General features: G+C 38.0%; 2 protein-coding genes across 3 annotated transcripts; one reads left to right on the forward strand and one right to left on the reverse strand.

Moving 5' to 3' along the window:
- Positions 1–779: 779 nt before the first annotated feature.
- LOC135096556 (NEDD8-conjugating enzyme UBE2F-like) lies at positions 780–18,080 on the forward strand. 2 transcript variants are annotated; one of them, XM_063998127.1, is made up of 5 exons: positions 780–1,070; positions 12,361–12,466; positions 13,174–13,335; positions 14,308–14,469; positions 16,494–18,080. In XM_063998127.1, the coding sequence occupies exons 2-5, from the start codon at positions 12,365–12,367 to the stop codon at positions 16,608–16,610; spliced, it is 543 nt and encodes a 180-aa protein (XP_063854197.1). In that variant the 5' UTR covers positions 780–1,070; positions 12,361–12,364; the 3' UTR covers positions 16,611–18,080. The 2 variants fall into 2 exon arrangements, with proteins under 2 accessions (XP_063854197.1, XP_063854196.1); XM_063998126.1 differs by lacking the exon at positions 780–1,070 and adding an exon at positions 11,649–11,781.
- On the reverse strand, positions 4,875–8,687 carry LOC135096555 (cathepsin B-like). Its single transcript, XM_063998125.1, has 4 exons — positions 8,528–8,687; positions 7,736–7,893; positions 7,251–7,460; positions 4,875–6,830 (listed from the first exon to the last, which is right to left on the reverse strand). The coding sequence occupies exons 2-4, from the start codon at positions 7,856–7,858 to the stop codon at positions 6,165–6,167; spliced, it is 999 nt and encodes a 332-aa protein (XP_063854195.1). The 5' UTR covers positions 7,859–7,893; positions 8,528–8,687; the 3' UTR covers positions 4,875–6,164.
- Positions 18,081–20,913: the final 2,833 nt, after the last annotated feature.

Consider the following 20,913-nt stretch of genomic DNA (forward strand, 5'->3'; position numbering starts at 1 on the left):
GGACAGAATAGTGGTGAAAGACTGAATATACTGGTTGACTCTTACATTGGGGAGGTGGACAGAATATTGGTGAGAGTTAATGTACTGGTTGACTCTTGCATTGGGGAGGTGGACAGAATAGTGGTGAAAGAATGAATATACTGGTTGACTCTTACTTTGGGTAGGTGGACAGAATAGTGGTGAAAGAGTGAATATACTGGTTGACTCTTGCATTGGGGAGGTGGACAGAATAGTGGTGAGAGTGAATATATTGGTTGACTCCTGCATTGGGGAGGTGGACAGAATAGTGGTGAAAGAATGAATATACTGGTTGACTCTTGCATTGGGGAGGTGGACAGAATAGGAGATGAAGGAGTGAAGATATTGGTTAACTCTAGGGAGGTGGACAGGTAATGAGGTGTGGCAACAGAGTTGAGAGTTGGCAACAGTGAACTTTGAACTTTGAAAGTATAAAATATAGAGAATAAAAATTCGTTCTGATAGTAAATGAATAATAAATTTTGAGGCATTTAGGTTAGATGATAACATATATAATGGATTTAGGCTTAATAAAATAAATTAAGAAGAATTACTAGTAGTGTTTAGATTACTGTAATAAGAATGGATCAGTAATCAGGTTATAAACGCAAATGTAATTGTGAGTTTTGAAAGTAAACAAGTAAATAAATAAGTGCCTGAATAGATAACGGATGAACAAATATATAACAACAAAACAAAACAAAAATTTAATCATGGCTCGTTGGAAAGAGTGAAAAGTTGGTGGTGCCTGTCAGTGTGTCACGTCTATGCGTGGTGTTAGGATGTGTCTGTGTCATATCCCAGCCTGACAGAATTTGTGTTTTTTTTTGTGTGTGTGTAACCACGCCTACACAGTGGCTGCCAAGGTTTACCCATGAGTTAAACCTTCTTTAGCTGGTAATGAGGAAGGCGTGGGCTCTAGCAGTGGACACCCGAAGGCAGCAGTGGGTGAAAACAAGCAAAATAAAGAAAAGTTTGGCTGTGAGAAGGTGCTAGACAGCCAGCCATAGTGACGAGGAGGCAGGACCACCACCATCACCACCACAGGGAAGGTAAGGTCAGGAAGTGTTAGAATAAATTTAGGTAACTTAACTTTTTAATGAATAAATTTAGGTAACTTAACGTAACTTTTTAATGAATAACTGAACAATCCACGGTTTTAACTCACTTTAACGCATCTCACCTAACCTCCAGCACAGTATATCCCTGTGTCAGCCTCGTCTCGTTGCTAAAAACCGTAAAATTTAACTTAATGAAAATGTAAACAATCTGGGTCCCCTCTATTTATCAGCCATTATCTATCTTATCTGTGAGTGTTTTAAACCAATACTGTCGCAAAGCGGAGCCACATGACCAAGCTTTGATATCCGCTCGCTAAATACTCGTATACCTGCCATTACTTAGTTTAAGTTTGGCGAGGGTTTAAATGAGTGAGAAGGGTTGGTCGTCCCCTCCACTGGCCCCCCACCGCCATCTTGGATAAGGCTCCCCAGCCCCCTCCGGTTCCAATATTTTTTTTAAATTTCCTAAGTATTTTATTTCGGCTTCTAGCTAAGATTTTATGGTTTGTAAAAATATTTCGTTGTTTTTTAAGTTATTTGAGCGCGTGTGTTGCGTGAAAAGTGGTGATTTTGGCGTTGTTTTTGTGTAAATAAGAGGGCCGTTTTCGGTGTATTTTTTTACGGTCCCCAAACTAAATTTTTTATTTCAGCCTGTGCTAGGTTCTTATTGGTTTTAAAAAATAGTTTGTGTTTTTTTAAGTGTGTTGCCGTCCCGCTCAGTGAAATGCGTGCACCGTACACTTGTTTTTATTTGTGTTCAACTTCCAATAATATTGAATTTTTTTTTTGGTAGATTTTTTATTTGTGCTTGTAGGTCACTTTAAATGGTTTTAGAAAATAGTTCAGATTTTTTAAAGTGTTTTCCGTTATGTTTAAGCCAGAATGGGTGGACATTTGAACGATTTTAAATGGGGTGAAGGTTGTAACAGTTTCCAGATACTTCTTTTTAAATATCTTTAATACTACTGCGTTTTGAAATGTGTTGTTATTTTTGGCATTAGTTAATAAATGTGGCAAGTCTGAATTTATAAAGCATTCCTGTCTAGCTGCGTTTTTTAGAGGGGTCATTTTCAAAATGAAATACGTACGTACGTAAATAACGGTCCCTGTGACGTCATCAACCCCCCCGTGACGTCACAAGCCCACCTCCCCCTCTCCCCCGCCGGCCGTGACGTTATCAGAGTGGTACCTTCCCTAACTCCTTTCCAGTCCCTCCCAGTAAATATTCAGTGTTTATTTTTTTCAAGGTGTGTGTGTGTGTGTGTGTGTGTGTGTGTGTGTGTGTGTGTGTGTTGCCTTATTTTTCGTTGTACAGATGGTGATGCAGTGTGTGTGTGTGTGTGTGTGTGTGTGTGTGTGTGTTGCCTTGTCTTTCGTTGTACAGATGCTTATGCAGTGTGTGTGTGTGTGTGTGTGTGTGTGTGTGTGTGTGTGTGTGTGTGTGTGTGTGTGTGTGTGTGTTGCCTTGTCTTTCATTGTACAGATACTTATGCAGTGTGTGTGTGTGTGTGTGTGTGTGTGTGTGTTGCCTTGTCTTTCATTGTACAGATACTTATGCAGTGTGTGTGTGTGTGTGTGTGTGTGTGTGTTGCCTTGTCTTTCATTGTACAGATACTTATGCAGTGTGTGTGTGTGTGTGTGTGTGTGTGTGTGTGTGTGTGTGTTGCCTTGTCTTTCATTGTACAGATACTTATGCAGTGTGTGTGTGTGTGTGTGTGTGTGTGTGTGTTGCCTTGTCTTTCGTTGTACAGCCGTGACGTTATCAGAGTGGTACCTTCCGTAACTCCCTTCCAGTCCCTCCCAGTAAATGTTCAGTGTTTTTTCAAGGTATTTCAAGGTGTGTGTGTGTGTGTGTGTGTGTGTGTGTGTGTGTGTGTGTGTCACCCTGTCTTACGTTGTACAGATGCTTATGCAGTGTGTGTGTGTGTGTGTGTGTGTGTGTGTGTGTGTGTGTGTGTGTGTTGCCTTGTCTTTCGTTGTACATATGCTTATGCAGTGTGTGTGTGTGTGTGTGTGTGTGTGTGTGTGTGTGTGTGTGTGTGTGTGTGTGTGTGTTGCCATGTCTTTCGTTGTACATATGCTTATGCAGTGTATGTGTGTGTGTGTGTGTGTGTGTGTGTGTGTGTGTGTGTGTGTGTGTGTGTGTGTGTGTTGCCATGTCTTTCGTTGTACATATGCTTATGCAGTGTGTGTGTGTGTGTATGTGTGTGTGTGTGTGTGTGTGTGTGTGTGTGTGTGTGTGTGTGTTGCCATGTCTTTCGTTGTACATATGCTTATGCAGTGTGTGTGTGTGTGTGTGTTGAAAATGTACGCGCGCGCGCACATACATTTTCTTATAGGATAATGTATTCTTACAGACAGTCGTTACACTTAGGTGTTTTGGTCCTGAGGTAATCGTTAAGTAACGCGCACGCCCTTTCTGACGGGTGCTCTACGTAGGTCTATCTACTTCTGTCTCTGCACCGGCACACGTCCTCCCTATCGTCCTCAGTTACTGCCTGGGTTCCTATCCTGTCCATCGTTATCCATTAGTGGCGGCGATAAGGCCGGCCTCATCGTGGCCTCACGTCATGACAAGCATCCTTCATCTCCTTACATCAACACTACCTCAACACCCACCCTACAAGAAATTCGCTGACTTAGGCCTCGTCTTGGTCCTCGCCCTCACCTCCAGATCCTTTCCTTCCTCTTTGACAAACTCGCTTGTACAACAACAACTTCTTTCACCCGCTTGGCGGTAACAGTGGCGGTTTTTGTAGGGAAATATAGAGAACAGGCAGAAAAATCAGTTCTAGTAGCAGATTAACATGATTTCTATACTATTAACAGGAGAAGTACTCTTGAGAACCCGGCCATGGGAAAATCGCAGTGAAGGGTTGAAAAAGGATTGAAAAAGGGTTGGGATGGAGGGAAATAGCAATTAAAACAGACATACACACACACGCAACTAACTGTACACAAAAATTAAGGAAAATAAGGAAAAATATGACACACACACACACACACACACACACACACACACACACAGTCCTGCAACATCTAAAATAAGGAAAAAAAGAAAAGAAAAAAATAATAAAAAGGGCGATTGAGGTGCCTCTTCCCCATAAAAACAGAAGGTAATTCAAATTCAGAATTGCAGGATAAAATCAGCCGTAATTGAAGGATGAGCGTCTTGAAACACCTTTTATCACCCAAAATTTGATGAAAAACCTTCTTTATCAAAATTAAAGACAAAAACCTTGAAATATTCCTTAGCCAAATTAAAGAAAACAGATAAATTAAAATCTTTCTTATCACGCATAATTGAAGAAAAGAATCTTAAAACTTCTCTTATCAAAGGAGTATAGTAAAAAAAAGTGAAAATTGAAAATAGTAATGATAATATTTTAAGTTATTTATTTTGAGGCACAATGGAAACTTGACATACAGAAATATTAATGCAGGGACGTGTTTATAGAAAATGGATTCCCGTCTCTCCTTTTCTCATCTATTACAAACGCCATTATAGGATGGAATAATTTCAAAGGTACAGAAAAATAGAGAAAAAAATAGATAAATAAATAAAAAGAATACGATAGGATGGTTAATATTAATTAGTGAATCAAAAAGGTAGAAAATAAATAAATAAATAAATATATATAAAAAAAACAAAGATAGACAAAACAAAACAAATAAAAAACTTTAGGATGGTAAAAATTAATTAATGAATAAACAAAAAGGTATAAAAAAATAAATAAAAAAAAAAGAAAGCAGTAAGAAAGACAGACAAAATGAAATAAAAACAAAACAAACAAATGAATATTATGTTTTTTTTAATACAACCTGGTGAGAATATACATAGAAATCCAGCATAGGGAAATACATTATGCATATTGATATACTGAAAGCATGGCATACACACAGAAATACGTAGACTTGCAGAATATATATGTATGAGTACTGAGATAAGACAGATATTGAAAAAAAAGTCAAATTGGGCTAAAAATACGAAACGAAAACTAAAAACAATCAAAATTCTTAATAAAAAAATAATAAAATAAAATAGAAAAATAAATAAATAAATAAATAAAATGATCTACGCTGGAGTTCAAAAGTGAAGGTGTTGTAAATAAAATGTTAATTAGGGCGATGAAATAATATGTTAATTGGATACGAAGATAAGTAGATTACTGAATGAATATAAAGAAGAAATAAATATATAGCGAGACAGAATGATAAAGAAAATAAATAAATAAATAAATAAATAAAATAAAATGTTAAATACGAAAATAAATAAATAGAAAACGAATATATAAACAAATAAAACAAAAGATAAGAAAAAAAACGAACATACAAACAAAATTAATAAAACTGAACCAGATCTTACAAATTTAATGAAGGCTCTCTCTTATAAAAATACTTTGGAAATATCTGAAAAAAAACAGCCACAATCTTAAAATTTCTTACAAACCCGAATGCCCAAAATAGTTCCTGTGTTTATTTAAAATACATCCATAAAAATAATAATAATAATAATAATAATAATAATAATAATAATAATAATAATAATAGATAAATAAAATACTGTTGCAATATTATAAAAAAGCCCCTAAAAAGACATATTATTATTTCCTTTTATAAAACTGCCCAAATTTAAAAGAGAAAAAAAAGGGAGAAAAAAAAGAGAAGGAAAAAATAAGACTTAACTGAAAATTCTTTTACAAAACTCGAGCAAACTTTTAAAATTCCAACTTTAAATTTTTCCTCCTTACAAAATTTCCTTAAAAAAAAAAAAAAAAAACTAACTCAAGATGAACTAACAGTAACAAAAATTCCCTAACCATTCTCTAACTTAAGTAGGAATGGCTAACTTGAAACCCTCCTAGCCTAACCTAACTTAAACACCCCTAACTTCATCATCTGAGACATGAAACACCCCTAACCTAACCAAATTTAAACAGAAACCCCTAACTTAGCAAGAGACCCTATTTCAGCCCCTAACTTAGACAAAAAAACCTAACCTGACCTGACATAACCTAACCTAACCAAGCAAAAACACTCGTAACCTGACCTAACCACCCCTAACCCACCCTAACCTACCCTAACCTAAGCAGGGATCCCAGTAGTAATCTCACTTTCAATGCCGCAGTGGTCGGAGCCTCGCAGAATCTTGAAAAGGCCGTTATCGCCCCAATCAGTGTTCCAGGAATTAGCGCAGAGCCAGTATGGGGTGCCGTTCTCCTCCCCCCACCCCAAAATTCGGATGGCGTGTCCCCCGAGAGGCAGGCCATGGCGGTGCTGGTATACGCCTGATTTGTAGTGAAGAAAATCGACATAAACAGTAAAAGCCCCCTCGACCGGCCCATTAGACATTATCTCCTGCATTATCTGAGTCTGGTCCTTCGGGATGCTGTACGCCTTTGCCCCATGGTGCAGGTCGCTCTCGTACGACACCGCGTAAGAATCCTCGCACTTCTTGAGGCACTTCGGAGTCCGTCCACCCTCAGAGCACTTCGGACGGGACCCCTTGACATGGTGTTCGCAAGGCGCTATCTCGTAAGGCTGGCACCCCTGGCTGGAGTTGTACGCGCCGCCCGACACCAAGCCACTTGTCACCCAGTACTTGAAAGCTGAACCTGGGAAGCCGCCATTGCAGCCAAACCCACAGATGTGGCAACACGAGAGGAGGTTTTCAGACGAGAAGTGGAAATTTTGAAAGGCGTTGCTGTGGATGCAGACTCTATCGCTCATCACTTCCACAGCTCCGAAGGCCTGTGGGGTTGGCAGTGCTGTGTGGTTAGGGTGCTACACTAGGTTAAGTTAGGCTAGGCTAGGTTAGGTTAAGTATGCTGGGGTTGCAGCTAAGGGTGCTGGGCTCTGTGTGTGTGTGTGTGTGTGTGTGTGTGTGTGTGTGTGTGTGTGTTTAGGGTTAGGAAAGGTGTGGGTTGTGATTAAGCGTGTGAGGTCAGGTTCATTGTGGTAGGAGCAGGCTAAGACTGTTGAAAATGCCTTTAAACAATGAAAAATATAACAAAAACACACCAAAACAAAATAATACATTTAAAAGTACCCCTAAAACACCCAAAACTACCCAAAAACTACCCCAGACTATCCAACACACCCTAAATTACCCCAAACTTCCTCCTAACTATCCTAAGACACCCCAAACTACCCCAAAACACAGTAACTTACCCAGCAAGACCCACACGAGCCCTGGTCACGAATTTCACCAATAGTGGGGCAGTGTGGCCAGGCAGCTCGTGAGTCAAACTCCCTTGGAAGGCTGTTTGGGTTGACAGTGCGCACCAGAGGCTCCGGCAGGTGCTTTTTGGAGTCAGGGTGCACCCCCATTAGTCCCCCTATGTAGCGCATTGATAAGTTCTCATTGAAGTTCCTCCCAGCCTGAAAAATGCAGGAAATTGGCTTAAAATTGCTGTTTCTGGCTTAAAATTGCAGGTGTTGGCTTAAAATTGCTGTTTCTGGCTAAAAATTGCAGGTGTTGGCTTAAAATTACTGTTTCTGGCTAAAAAATGCAGAAAATTGGCTTAAAATTGCTGTTCCTGGCTTAAAATGCAGGAAATTGGCTTAAAATGACCGTTTCTGGCTTAAAAATTTAGGAAGCTAGAAAAAAAAAAACGAAAAAATCAAACAAACAAACAAAACACATTAATCCGTACCTTCCAAGTGGACTGTTCACTCTGCAACATTTGGATAAACTTGTCTGAAAGAGCGTAATCCATCCTTGCCGCTGACGCCACCACCAGCACCAGCACCACCGCCACCAGCAGCAGCCTCACCATCCTGCCTCACTTCTCAATCCCAGCCTAGAATTGACCTGGAATAAGAATGAGATGGTTAAGTTGTGCTGAGTTCCGCTAGTCGTCATATTCTTGCTATTTTCACCTTAATTCATGGATAATTTTATGTTCTTATAAGCTGGGGAGGTGCAGGTGACATTATTCTAAGCCTGGAAGGACTTAGAGGAAAAAGAAGCGATGGATGAGCAGAGAAAATCCTAAAAATATGAAAAAATGCGTCATTTCGAGTTCCCTTCATATTTCTGCTATTTTCACCTTAATTCGCTTTTAATTTGACATTCCTACTGGCTGGAGAGGTGTAGGTGACATTATTCTATGCCTCGAAGGACTAACAGGGAAAAAATCGTAGAAAAAAACAGAGAAAAATGAAAAAAAAAGAACCAAAACACATCAAAGGAAAATGTCGACTTGCTTTCACATTTTTGCCATTTTCAGCTTAATTAACAGGTAATCTGATACTCCCATAAGCTGAACAGGTGCAGGGAACATTAATCTAAGCCTGGGATGACGAACAGGGAAAGAGATGAAGGAAAACCAGAGAAAAATAGCAAAAAATAACATTCTACCAAGCACAATGGAACCGGGATGCTGAGACACCTGCCCGCACACACACATATTTCCTTATTTCTCTAATTCTACCGGTCTAATTACCGTCAGGAGGCTTCACGGGGGAGCCTAGGGATGTGGTGTGCGTGTGCGCGCGTCCACCACCTGGGAAAGGACGGCAGTGAGTGAATAACGAGGAGGGAGTGATGTTGAGTCAGCCTGTCACTCCAATGGCTTCCCCGTATCAGCTGGTTTCTGGGTCTCGGTCTGGGTCGTGTCACGTGATGCTGACAAACAAGATATGAATATTTGATTTTTTTTCTTCTAGTTTTAAGACTGAGATATTTGATAAAATAATACTAAAATTCTAGTAAATAATAATGACCGTCCTTTGTGTGTATATATATATATATATATATATATATATATATATATATATATATATAATATATATATATATATATATATATATATATATATATATATATATATATATATATATATATATATATATATATATATATATATATATTAAGAACAATTTAACTAATGGCAACATGGAGGACCGCCTGTCTCTGTGTCTATGTCTGTCCAGTTTATCTGAAAGTAAATACGAGTTTATCATAGAATCTCAAACAAACATTTATATACCAAGGAACACAAATAAAGTTTAGGCCTCTGATGAAAGGTTTAGGCATCTTCATAGGCTCTACTAGAATTTATTAGAATAATTTAATAGACTCTAGTTAAATTGTTGGGGATTTTAATGGGTGTTTTTTTTTATATATATATATTTTTTTTATCTTAATCCATTTAAGCCGAAAAAAAATGAAAGTAAGAATTTGCTGTTGTGGCTTTGATGTATGCATAATGTGAACCTAAACTGCAAACATATGATGAAAAATACTCCATATGTACAACGGCTCTCATTTTATCGACGAATATGTGTTGTGTTGCACAAACACGAGCAGCGTCTTCACCCCAGCACTTGTTGTGTGAACGCAACGCGGCACACAAGCAGAAACACCTGAAAAAAAAAACAAACAAAAAAAACCTACATACATACATACATATGTGCATAATGGAAACAAATTTGCTGTTCTTCATCTGAAAAAGTGAAGGAGCGGGCTAGGATAAAATTCTTAGCATGGAAGAAGAATTTAAAAGATGCCATATAAAATTAACTTTTGATACATAATTAGAATTTCCTGACTAAAAAAGGAAACCTTGAATTTCTTGATTATAAATGAAAGAAAAGCCAAGACTACAGTTCTCCAAGTGGGGAAAAGAGGTGCAAGTGATAATGAAAAAGAAAAATCATGATAAAGAAATAGTACAAGGTACCTTACATACATTTTGACAGGAATACTTATGGCACTGCACTGAACACTTTGGATGCACGTATACTTCACATTTGTGGCATATGAATACTGTCTGTTACACAACCTGCAACGACAGCGGCTTGGAGGATCAGATCTTACCATGTGATGCCCAACATTGTCATAGCGCGTTTGTGCTGCTACACCGGCAACACTGACAACTGGCCGTCATCTTTCTGGATTATTGTGGCTTTTTGCAGTGATTCTGTAGCCATGCAGTAGCAGCAGCACGTGTGAATGACAACATATCCTCTTTGTAACCTCCCTCTCTTGCAAAAATCCAGGCATTGTTTACACACGCTGTACCACTTTTCCCCACGAATTGAAGCCCGCTACTGACCAACATTTTCATCTGCCCTATCAACACCACCCATTTTCCGATAGTGTTCAGCCTTCACTACTGATGATACTCCATACTCTGAGGATGCAATGGTAACAATGCCATTACCTTGCCAGCGTGCTGCAGTTATCCTGGTTCTGCATCACAAAAATGTTCTTCAGTTTCCCTCGGTAATTTCATAAACTTTGGAGGATTTGTAAATGGGCATTTTTCGATTGGGTTTTTTGTTAGTGTGGCAGCAGCATCACGACCCATGCTCTTCATTTTTTGTACAAGTTTAAGGGATGTAAAGAAGTTCTCAAAGTAAAGGGATAACTTCTTTGTTGCATAATATTTTTCTATCACATCCAAAACATCAAGTACATCTTTTCCAGCAAGTCCATAAGCTGCATTAGCCTTATCCTTAGCACAATCTTTGCCTTGATAAACAGAGATATCAAAAACCTAACCATTTGGATCAGCTGCAACCCATGCTTCATAACCCCATCCCCTGACGAACTGTTTTGTGGGATGCCGACCAAAATAAGGTATCACTGACTCATCAATGGATATATTTCTTGGGCCAAATACTTCCCGGTACTTGAGGAAGCTGTCATTCAGGATTTCCACGAGGGGAGAAAATTTGCCATACTTGTCATTTCTGGTAAGCATCGTGTTGTGTGCAGCATAAAAATACTTCATGATCTCAAAGCGATCCCGGTGCATGGAGTCAGCAATAACCTCATTCATTGTACACATCCTGTTGTCTCTGCCAGTACAGTCTGCAACGTGGTGCGCAACAGTAGCCTGACACTAACAAAATTCTTATGAAGGTTTTTCATTTCATCAGTTGTTAACGTAAATGAATGTTTACCGTTCAGTACAGCATAGTTCACAGTTTGACAAGGTGATCAGTAGCTAATACATCCAACACAAGCTGAAGGGTCTCGCTAGGCTTGCTTACGTGGAATGTCAGTAATTGATGGTTTATGTAGGTAACGCGGAACACTTGTATCTTTTCTAGCAGATCCTAACCTTTCCATTTTATGAGTTTTTATGATTTTCTTTTTCTGGGATTGTTTGATAAGTTTTAAAGGAAGTTACTAGGGTTTTCATGATTCCAGTGGCTGTTTAATACAAATTCTTCACCGTTAAGGGCGAAAAAGTATCCATAAGAGCCTTGGTTAATGATTTTCGTGGATTTTATAAACAGATTAGAAAAAAAAAAATAAATAAATACAAATAATTACATTCTATCTTATTAACATAATTTCCTTAAAATTACGAAACTACATATTTATTACTCTTGCCAACGTCCAGTAACAACTTCATAACAAAAGTGAGAGAGACAGGAAAAAAAGAAAATAAATAAATAAATAACAATAATAACTGAGACTGTTCCATGGCGGGTTAAGAACAATCTCACTCTAGTGGCGGCAACTTTACCATTTTTCCTTATATCTCCACCATACGCAACCCTACCGGACAATTAGATGAATCAGTTGAAGTGTACGCCTTTGTTAAACATTTCCTACTCAGTAAACAAAGCTGGAAAATCGGAAATAAGAGAAGAATAAAGGAAGAAAGGAGCATTCATCCTTCAACCACTGGGGTGTTTGTTGTGATATTTCTCTCCCTCTCTCTCTCCTCTTCGTATTAAGGTAAATTATTGAATATGTTGTGTATACCGACCCTCTCTAATGTATCACGTGTGTATACTGGTGTAAAAAATACGTAAATAGCCAATAATTTGTGATATATAGGTGTGTTTACCGTGAGATAAGCAAATTAGGCTTTTAAAGACAGTTTTAAGATTTTTTTTTTATTTCGTGTTTTTTGGGGGTTTGTTTACTTCTTGGTAGGTTTTTTATTATTTTAAGGGGGAAAGGAAGAGAAAGCATGTCTATTTTCACCTGTCATTGAGCCATATATTAATCACAGTCTTTTCTCTCTCCCCTCCACTCCCCCATCATTAACAGCCGGACTCTCGCTGCTCATCAACCCCATTCCATCCCACTCCTGCCCCGTTCCAGCGCTCTGAGGACTCATTTCATCAAGTTCCTGCCAGTTTCTCCTATTACATCAAGCTTGAACCCGTTAATTCTCGTCTTATCATTGCCAAAGCTTGTTCAGTGACTGGCTAGGCTAAACCTCTTTCATGTTCCGCGAGGCTGTACATCTCTGACCGTTAATTTTCGTGTTTTTTCGTGAATGGTGATAACTTTAATTTGTTTATGCAGGAAAATGATCACGTTGACGAAGAAACTGAAGTCCAGCAAGGGAGGAGTGTTGGATGAACCGCCAAAGAAGAGGATATCAATTCGAGATCAGCTGCTTGTTAAGGAGGTGGGTCTCTCTCTCTCTCTCTCTCTCTCTCTCTCTCTCTCTTTTTTTTTTTTTTTAATGTAGGAAGGACACTGGCCAAGGGCAACAAAAATCCAATAAAAAAATATGCCCACTGAAAACTTAAAGTGATGTGGGTTTTTAAGGGCGTTTTTATGGTTCTAGTGATATGTTAACAAGATTTCTACATTGTTAACAGCAAAAACTTTCAATTAAAGGGTTTAATTAAAGTGGCGCAGGTTTTCAAGGGTGTTTTTTATGGTTCTAGTGACAGATTAACAAGATTAACAGCAAGACACTCTGTAAAAGGGTGTATTTGAAGTGGCGCGGGTTTTCAAGGGTGTTTTTTATGGTTCTAGTGACAGATTAACAAGATTTCTCCATTATCAACAGCAAGACACTCTGTAAAAGGGTGTATTTGAAGTGGCGCGGGTTTTCAAGGGTGTTTTTATGGTTCTAGTAACAGATTAACAAGATTTCTACATTATTAACAGCAAGACACTGTAAAAGGGTGTATTTGAAGTGGCGTAGGTTTTCAAGGGTGTTTTTTATGGTTCTAGTGACAGATTAACAAGATTTCTACATTATTAACAGGAGAAATACTTGAGAACCTGGCTAACTATCTGTGTGGCTAGACCTAACCCAGCCTGACCTACCTTCAACCTAACCTAACCTAACCTGACCTGACCTGACCCGACCTTCTCCCACAGGTCAGCGAGATGGAGAGCAACCTCCCCGAAGGCTGCGTTGCCCACTTTGACGACCCTGACACACTTCACTGCTTCCGGCTGGTGGTGACCCCCCCGGAGGGTTACTGGTGGGGTGGTGTGTTTGTCTTCCGAATTAATGTCCCTGAGGATTACAACATTGCAGTGAGTGAGAGAGAGAGACTGCTGGGTGACTCCTGCATTAGTGAGGCGGACAGGGGTGAAATAATGAAGATACTGGTTAATTCTTGCATTAGTGAGGTGGACACGGGTGCAGTAGTGAAGATACTGGTTAATTTTTGCATTATTGAGGTAGACAGGGGGTGAAATAGTGAAGATATTGGTTAATTTTTGCATTATTGAGGTGGACAGGGGTGCAGTAGTGAAGATACTGGTTAATTCTTGCATTTGTGAGGCAGACAGGGGTGAAATAGTGAAGATACTGGTTAATTTTTGCATTATTGAGGTGGACAGGGGTGCAGTAGTGAAGATACTGGTTAATTTTTGCATTAGTGAGGTGGACAAGGGTGCAGTAGTGAAGATACTAGTTAATTTTTGCATTATTGAGGTGGACAGGGGTGCAGTAGTGAAGATACTGGTTAATTTTTGCATTATTGAGGCGGACAGGGGTGCAGTAGTGAAGATACTGGTTAATTCTTGCATTATTGAGGCAGACAGGAGTGCAGTAGTGAAGATACTGGTTAATTTTTGCATTATTGAGGCGGACAGGGGTGCAGTAGTGAAGATACTGGTTAATTCTTGCATTATTGAGGCAGACAGGAGTGCAGTAGTGAAGATACTGGTTAATTCTTGCATTAGTGAGGCAGACAGGGGTGAAATAGTGAAGATACTGGTTAATTCTTGCATTATTGAGGTGGAAAGGGGTGCAGTAGTGAAGATACTGGTTAAATTTTGCATTATTGAAGCAGACAGGGGTGCAGTAGTGAAGATACTGGTTAATTCTTGCATTAGTGAGGTGGACAAGTCGGAGTTTATCAGTGAACAGAAGGGAAGTAGTGAAGATATCAGCTAACTCTTGCACTGGTGAGGGAGACAGGGGAGGAGAGGGAGAGGGTAGTGATGATATTGGCAGTGACGGTGATAGTAGTGACGATAACGATGCCTTTTCTCCCCCAGCCACCTGAAGTGAAGTGCGAGACAAGATTATGGCATCCAAATATTAGCGAAGAGGGAGAAATTTGTCTTTCACTTCTCCGCCAAAATTCTATCGACGGTCTAGGGTGGGCGCCGACACGGAGACTTAAGGACGTTGTTTGGGGCCTCAGCAGTTTGTTTATGGTATGTGTATGTGTGTGTGTGTGTGTATGTGTAGGCTTGTATTCTGAAATGGTTTACTTCCTCTCTCTCTCTCTCTCTCTCTCTCTCTCTCTCTCTCTCTCTCTCTCTCTCTCTCTCTCTCTCTCTCTCTCTCTCTCTCTCTCTCTCTCTCTCTCTCTCTCTCTCTCTCTCTCTCTCTCTCTCTCTCTCTCTCTCTCTCTCTCTCTCTCTCTCTCTCCATGGTATTTCCAAGGCCACAGAGTTGACTAGCTGGGTTCTCAAGGATGTTTCTCCTGTTAATAATGTAGAAATGTTGTTAATCTGTCACTGGAACCTTAAAAACACCCTTAAAAACCTGCATGTTACTTCAACTACAGCCTTTGGAAAGTAGTGGAGGTTCTCAAGGGTGTTTCTGCTGTTAATAATGTAGAAATGTTGTTAATCTGTCCCTGGAACCTTAAAAACACCCTTGAAAACCTGCTTGGGAAGTAGTGGAGGTTCTCAAGAGTGTTTCTCCTGTTAATAATGCAGAAATCTTGCTAATCTGTCCCTGGAACCTTAAAAACACCCATGAAAAGCTGTATGGAGGTTCTCAAAAGCATTCCTGTTGTTAATAATGCAGAGATCTTGCTAATCTATCCCTGGAACCTTAAAAACATCCATGAAAAGCTGTATGGAGGTTCTCAAGAGCATTTCTGTTGTTAATAATGCTGAAATCTTGCTAATCTGTCCCTGGAACCTTAAAAACACCCATGGAAAGCTGTATGGAGGTTCTCAAAAGCATTCCTGTTGTTAATAATGCAGAAATCTTACTAATCTGTCCCTGGAACCTTAAAAAACACCCATGAAAAGCTGTATAGAGGTTCTCAAAAGCATTTCTGTTGTTAATAATGCAGAAATCTTGCTAATCTGTCCCTGGAACCTTAAAAACACCCATGAAAAGCTGTATGGAGGTTCTCAAAAGCATTTCTGTTGTTAATAATGCAGAAATCTTGCTAATCTGTCCCTGGAACCTTAAAAACACCCCATGAAAAGCTGTATGGAGGTTCTCAAGAGCATTTTTGTTGTTAATAATGCAGAAATCTTGCTAATCTGTCCCTGGAACCTTAAAAACACCCATGAAAAGCTGTGTAGAGGTTCTCAAGAGCATTTTTGTTGTTAATAATGCAGAAATCTTGCTAATCTGTCCCTGGAACCTTAAAAACACCCATGAAAAGCTGTATGGAGGTTCTCAAGAGCATTTTTGTTGTTAATAATGCAGAAATCTTGCTAATCTGTCCCTGGAACCTTAAAAACACCCATGAAAAAGCTGTATGGAGGTTCTCAAGAGCATTTTTGTTGTTAATAATGCAGAAATCTTGCTAATCTGTCCCTGGAACCTTAAAAACACCCATGAAAAGCTGTGTAGAGGTTCTCAAGAGCATTTTTGTTGTTAATAATGCAGAAATCTTAATAATCTGTCCCTGGAACCTTAAAAACACCCATGAAAAGCTGTATGGAGGTTCTCAAGAGCATTTTTGTTGTTAATAATGCAGAAATCTTGCTAATCTGTCCCTGGAACCTTAAAAACACCCATGAAAAGCTGTATGGAGGTTCTCAAGAGCATTTTTGTTGTTAATAATGCAGAAATCTTAATAATCTGTCCCTGGAACCTTAAAAACACCCATGAAAAGCTGTATGGAGGTTCTCAAGAGCATTTTTGTTGTTAATAATGCAGAAATCTTGCTAATCTGTCCCTGGAACCTTAAAAACACCCATGAAAAAGCTGTATGGAGGTTCTCAAGAGCATTTTTGTTGTTAATAATGCAGAAATCTTGCTAATCTGTCCCTGGAACCTTAAAAACATCCCATGAAAAGCTGTATGGAGGTTCTCAAGAGCATTTTTGTTGTTAATAATGCAGAAATCTTGCTAATCTGTCCCTGGAACCTTAAAAACACCCATGAAAAGCTGTGTAGGGGTTCTCAAGAGCATTTTTGTTGTTAATAATGCAGAAATCTTGCTAATCTGTCCCTGAAACCTTAAAAACAGCGTCTCTCTCCACCAGGACCTGCTAAATTTTGACGATCCGCTCAACATCGAAGCAGCAGAGCATTATCAACGCGACAAGGAATCGTTCAGCAGGAAAGTGAGAGAGTACATCGAGAAACACAATAAACGATGAGATAAAATAATGCCACCACCACCACCACCGCCGCCGCCACTGCTACCACCACCACCACCACCAGCAGCGCCGCCACCTTAGCCTAGCACCCCCACGCCCCCTGGTTTCTCCTCCGACGCCTCCTCCTTCTCCTCCTAGTGTATTTGTTTGGTCCCTGCCTCTATAAGTGGTTGCCAAGTTGTTCCTCTGCCTCCATTTTGTTTTATAAATGACCTTTTTTTTTTGTTTTTTGTCTTGTTTGTTTATTTATTTTGTTTATTTGTTTATTTATTCGTTTTTTTTTTTAAGGGGATAAAATGTTGATGGGGTTTTTTTAATTGATTTTTTTCGTTTTTATTTATTTTTTTATTGATTATTTATTTTATTTTATTTATTTATTTATGTTTTTGATGAGAAAATAGTTAGTTTTTTTTAATTGGGAAATGTTATTGTTTTTATTTATTTATTTATTTATTTATTTTTTTTTTTTTTTTTGCCCGTCAGAATGTCTCGCAGTCAGTCGAGTGTCTACTAAACAACTAAACATTTATTTATTTATTTATTCTATTTTTGTTCTGACAGGAAAAAATATCGGCAGGTTTTTGAATGCATAGAAAATAGTTTAATTTTTGTTATATATATTCAGTTGCTGCCAGAAGATCACAGGCAGTCTGATAAATTAATGTTCCTATTTATTTATTTTATTTTACTGAAGAAAAATAATTATTAGTTTTTCTTTAATGTGTAAAGAGTTAATTTAATTTTTGTTTTAGATTTTATTTCATTGCCTAAAGATCACAGGTTGTCGAGCGTTAGGTAAATTATTATTATTATTATTATTATTATTATTATTATTATTATTATTATTATTATTATTATTATATTATTTTTTGACGGAAAGATTTTTTTTTTTTATTAAATGCATAGAGTTCAATTTATTTATTTATTTATTTATTTTTGACTGCGTAAAAATCAAAGGCAGTCGAGCGTTTGATAAACCATTTTTATTTGACAAGAAAAGACATTATTATTATTATTATTATTATTATTATTATTATTATTATTATTATTATTATTGATGTGTAGAGTTCAATTTATTTATTTATTTATTTTTTTTTTTTTTATATATATTTTGTGACCGCGTAAAGATTCCATAAGACTTCAGATATTTATTTATTTTATTTATTTATTTAAATTTTTTTTTGACCGAAAGAAAAAGAATAATGAATCTACTTTTGACCTTAAAAAAAAAGTAAAAAAAAAAGTAGAAGGCATTTTGAATGAGAGAAAAAGAAGAAAAAGAAAGTAGATTGTGACATTTCAGCTGAGTAACGCTTGGAAGGTGACAGCCAGCCAAGTGTCCTGAAGACTTCACATTTCTTCGACTGTGAAAAAGAAAAAAAAAAAATGATAGTTTGTGTTTGTTTTGTATACTTCCGCAAGGGGTGGTGGAGTGACTGTACACAACACAATAAAGACGAGGGGAAAGAGTTTGAGTTGTTTAAGTAACATGGAAGATTGTAATAATGAGATGCAAAATTGAAAAAAAAAAAAAAAAAAAAATTGATCTAATGCAGAATAAATAAAGAAATAAAAAGAAAATAATGACTCTTTAATGCAGAATAATGAGAAAAGAAGATAAATAATTACTTTAATGCAAAATAATGAGAAAAGAAGAAAATGTTGACTTTTCAATGATACAAAATAATAATAATAATTAAAAAAAATATTTGTGATGCTTTCAGTAATGCAAAATAATAATAAAAAAAGAAAAATAATGACTAATCTTACGTGTTTTTCAGTGATACAAAATAGTAATAATAATAATAAGAAGAAGAAGAAGAAGAAGAAGAAAAACTGAAATATCTATAAGATTTTCAATAATGCAAAATAACGAAACAAAAAAAAAAAAAGGAAAAAAACTAATCTCGCAGTACTTTCAATAAAACAACACACAATAAATAAATAAACAAATAAATAAGGAACAAACATAACCACTGAACACGAAGCTGGTTAGACATTTATAAATATTAACGTGAATATTAACCCTTTCCTATCTATGTACGATGAAGAGAAGTAAACAGAAATTATTGTTTTGTAGCCTAAATTGACAAGTTTGGGTCTCAGGCAGAAAAGAATGGGATGTCTGTGTTTCTGGAGGTGATGGGGGTGTGTTTGGAGGTGATGGGGTGCGCTGGGAGGTGATGGGGTGCGCTGGGAGGTGATGGGGTGCGCTAGGAGGTGATGGGGTACGCTAGGAAGTGTGTGTGTGTGTGTGTGTGTGTTAGGCTCCCTCCCTCTCTCTCTCTCTCTCTCTCTCTCTCTCTCTCTCTCTCTCTCTCTCTCTCTAATCAATCTTTTCTTCGTTTTTTTGTTTTTTTGTTTGTCAAAGTAACAATTAAGCAATTTATTTATTTTCCTCTGTATATTTATTTATTTTTCCTTCTTTTTATAATTTACACTAATTTACTGCACCACGAGAGAGAGAGAGAGAGAGAGAGAGAGAGAGAGAGAGAGAGAGAGTTTTTAAGGTTCCAGGAACAGATTAGCAAGATTTCTGCATTATTAACAGGAGAAACGCTCTTAAGAACCTCCATTACTTCCCAAGCAGGTTTTTAAGGGTGTTTTTAAGGTTCCAGTGACATATTAACAAGATTTCTACATTATTAACAGCAGAAACACCCTTGAGAACCTCCACTACTTTCCAAAGGCTGTAGTTGAAGTGACACGCGGGTTTTTAAGGGTGTTTTTAAGGTTCCAGTGACAGATTAACAAGATTTCTACATTATTAACAGCAGAAACACCCTTGAGAACCTCCACTACTTTCCAAAAGCTGTAGTTGAAGTGACACGCGGGTTTTTAAAGGTGTTTTTAAGGTTCTAGTGACAGATTAACAAGATTTCTACATTATTAACAGGAGAACCACCCTTGAGAACCCAGCTAGTCAACTCTGTGGCCTTGGAAATACCTTTTTTTTTTTAAGTAGGAGTGACACTGGCCAAGAGCAACAAAAATCCAATAAAAAAAATGTCCACTGAAATGGCAGTCCCATAAAAGGGTGAAAGCAGTGGTCAAAAATTGATGAATAAGTGTCTTGAAACCTCCCTCTTGAAGGAATTCAAGTCATAGGAAGGTGGAAATACAGAAGCAGGCAGGGAGTTCCAGAGTTTACCAGAGAAAGGGATGAATGATTGAGAATACTGGTTAACTCTTGCGTTAGAGAGGTGGACAGAATAGGGGTGAGAGAAAGAAGAAAGTCTTGTGCAGCGAGACCGCGGGAGGAGGGGAGGCATGCAGTTAGCAAGATCAGAAGAGCAGTTAGCATGAAAATAGCGGTAGAAGACAGCTAGATATGCAACACTGCGGCGGTGAGAGAGAGGCTGAAGACAGTCAGTTAGAGGAGAGGAGTTGATGAGACGAAAAGCTTTTGATTCCACCCTGTCTAGAAGAGCAGTATGGGTGGAACCTCCCCAGACATGTGAAGCATACTCCATACATGGACGGATAAGGCCCTTGTACAGAGTTAGCAGCTGGGGGGGTGAGAAAAACTTGCGGAGACGTCTCAGAACACCTAACTTCATAGAAGCTGTTTTAGCTAGAGATGAGATGTGAAGTTTCCAGTTCAGATTATAAGTAAAGGACAGACCGAGGATGTTCAGTGTAGAAGAGGGGGACAGTTGAGTGTCATTGAAGAAGAGGGGATAGTTGTCTGGAAGGTTGTGTCCAGTTGATAGATGGAGGAATTGAGTTTTTGAAGCATTGAACAATACCAAGTTTGCTCTGCCCCAATCAGAAATTTTAGAAAGATCAGAAGTCAAGCGTTCTGTGGCTTCCCTGCGTGAAATGTTTACCTCCTGAAGGGTTGGACGTCTATGAAAAGACGTGGAAAAGTGCAGGATGGTATCATCAGCGTAGGAGTGGATAGGACAAAAGTTTGGTTTAGAAGATCATTAATGAATAATAAGAAGAGAGTGGGTGACAGGACAGAACCCTGAGGAACACCACTGTTAATAGATTAATTGTCTTTCTATATTTATCTCATCAATATAGTGTGCTTATTTTAGCAATAATGAAGTAGGTTTTTATTCAAGATTTATCAATGGTGTGTTAAAATTCAAAATAAATATATAACGGCTGTTTTACATATAGAGATATTTTTTTGTTATCCCCTGTAGGTTTATTTGAATTAAACGAAAAATAATACATTATAAAGTAAAGCATAACTTTTAAATTAGCAATATCAAAATAGATCGAAAATATGAGCAAACCATGTGCAATACATGAAGAGACTATAGGAAAAAAGACTATGACAGTATAGAGGACC

Source organism: Scylla paramamosain, unplaced genomic scaffold (genome assembly GCF_035594125.1).
Source record: "Scylla paramamosain isolate STU-SP2022 unplaced genomic scaffold, ASM3559412v1 Contig4, whole genome shotgun sequence".
Classification (NCBI taxonomy): Eukaryota; Metazoa; Arthropoda; class Malacostraca; order Decapoda; family Portunidae; genus Scylla; species Scylla paramamosain.

Excerpts from the sequence above, each read along its gene's own strand:
- LOC135096556 (XM_063998127.1), top strand. The coding sequence starts at position 12,365 with ATGATCACGTTGACGAAGAAACTGAAGTCCAGCAAGGGAGGAGTGTTG. Across the intron at positions 12,467-13,173 it reads ATCAGCTGCTTGTTAAGGAG|GTCAGCGAGATGGAGAGCAA; the intron begins GTGGGTCTCTCT and ends CTTCTCCCACAG. Across the intron at positions 13,336-14,307 it reads CTGAGGATTACAACATTGCA|CCACCTGAAGTGAAGTGCGA; the intron begins GTGAGTGAGAGA and ends TTTCTCCCCCAG.
- LOC135096555 (XM_063998125.1), bottom strand. The coding sequence starts at position 7,858 with ATGGTGAGGCTGCTGCTGGTGGCGGTGGTGCTGGTGCTGGTGGTGGCG. Across the intron at positions 7,461-7,735 it reads GTGAACAGTCCACTTGGAAG|GCTGGGAGGAACTTCAATGA; the intron begins GTACGGATTAAT and ends TGCATTTTTCAG. Across the intron at positions 6,831-7,250 it reads GCTCGTGTGGGTCTTGCTGG|GCCTTCGGAGCTGTGGAAGT; the intron begins GTAAGTTACTGT and ends CCAACCCCACAG.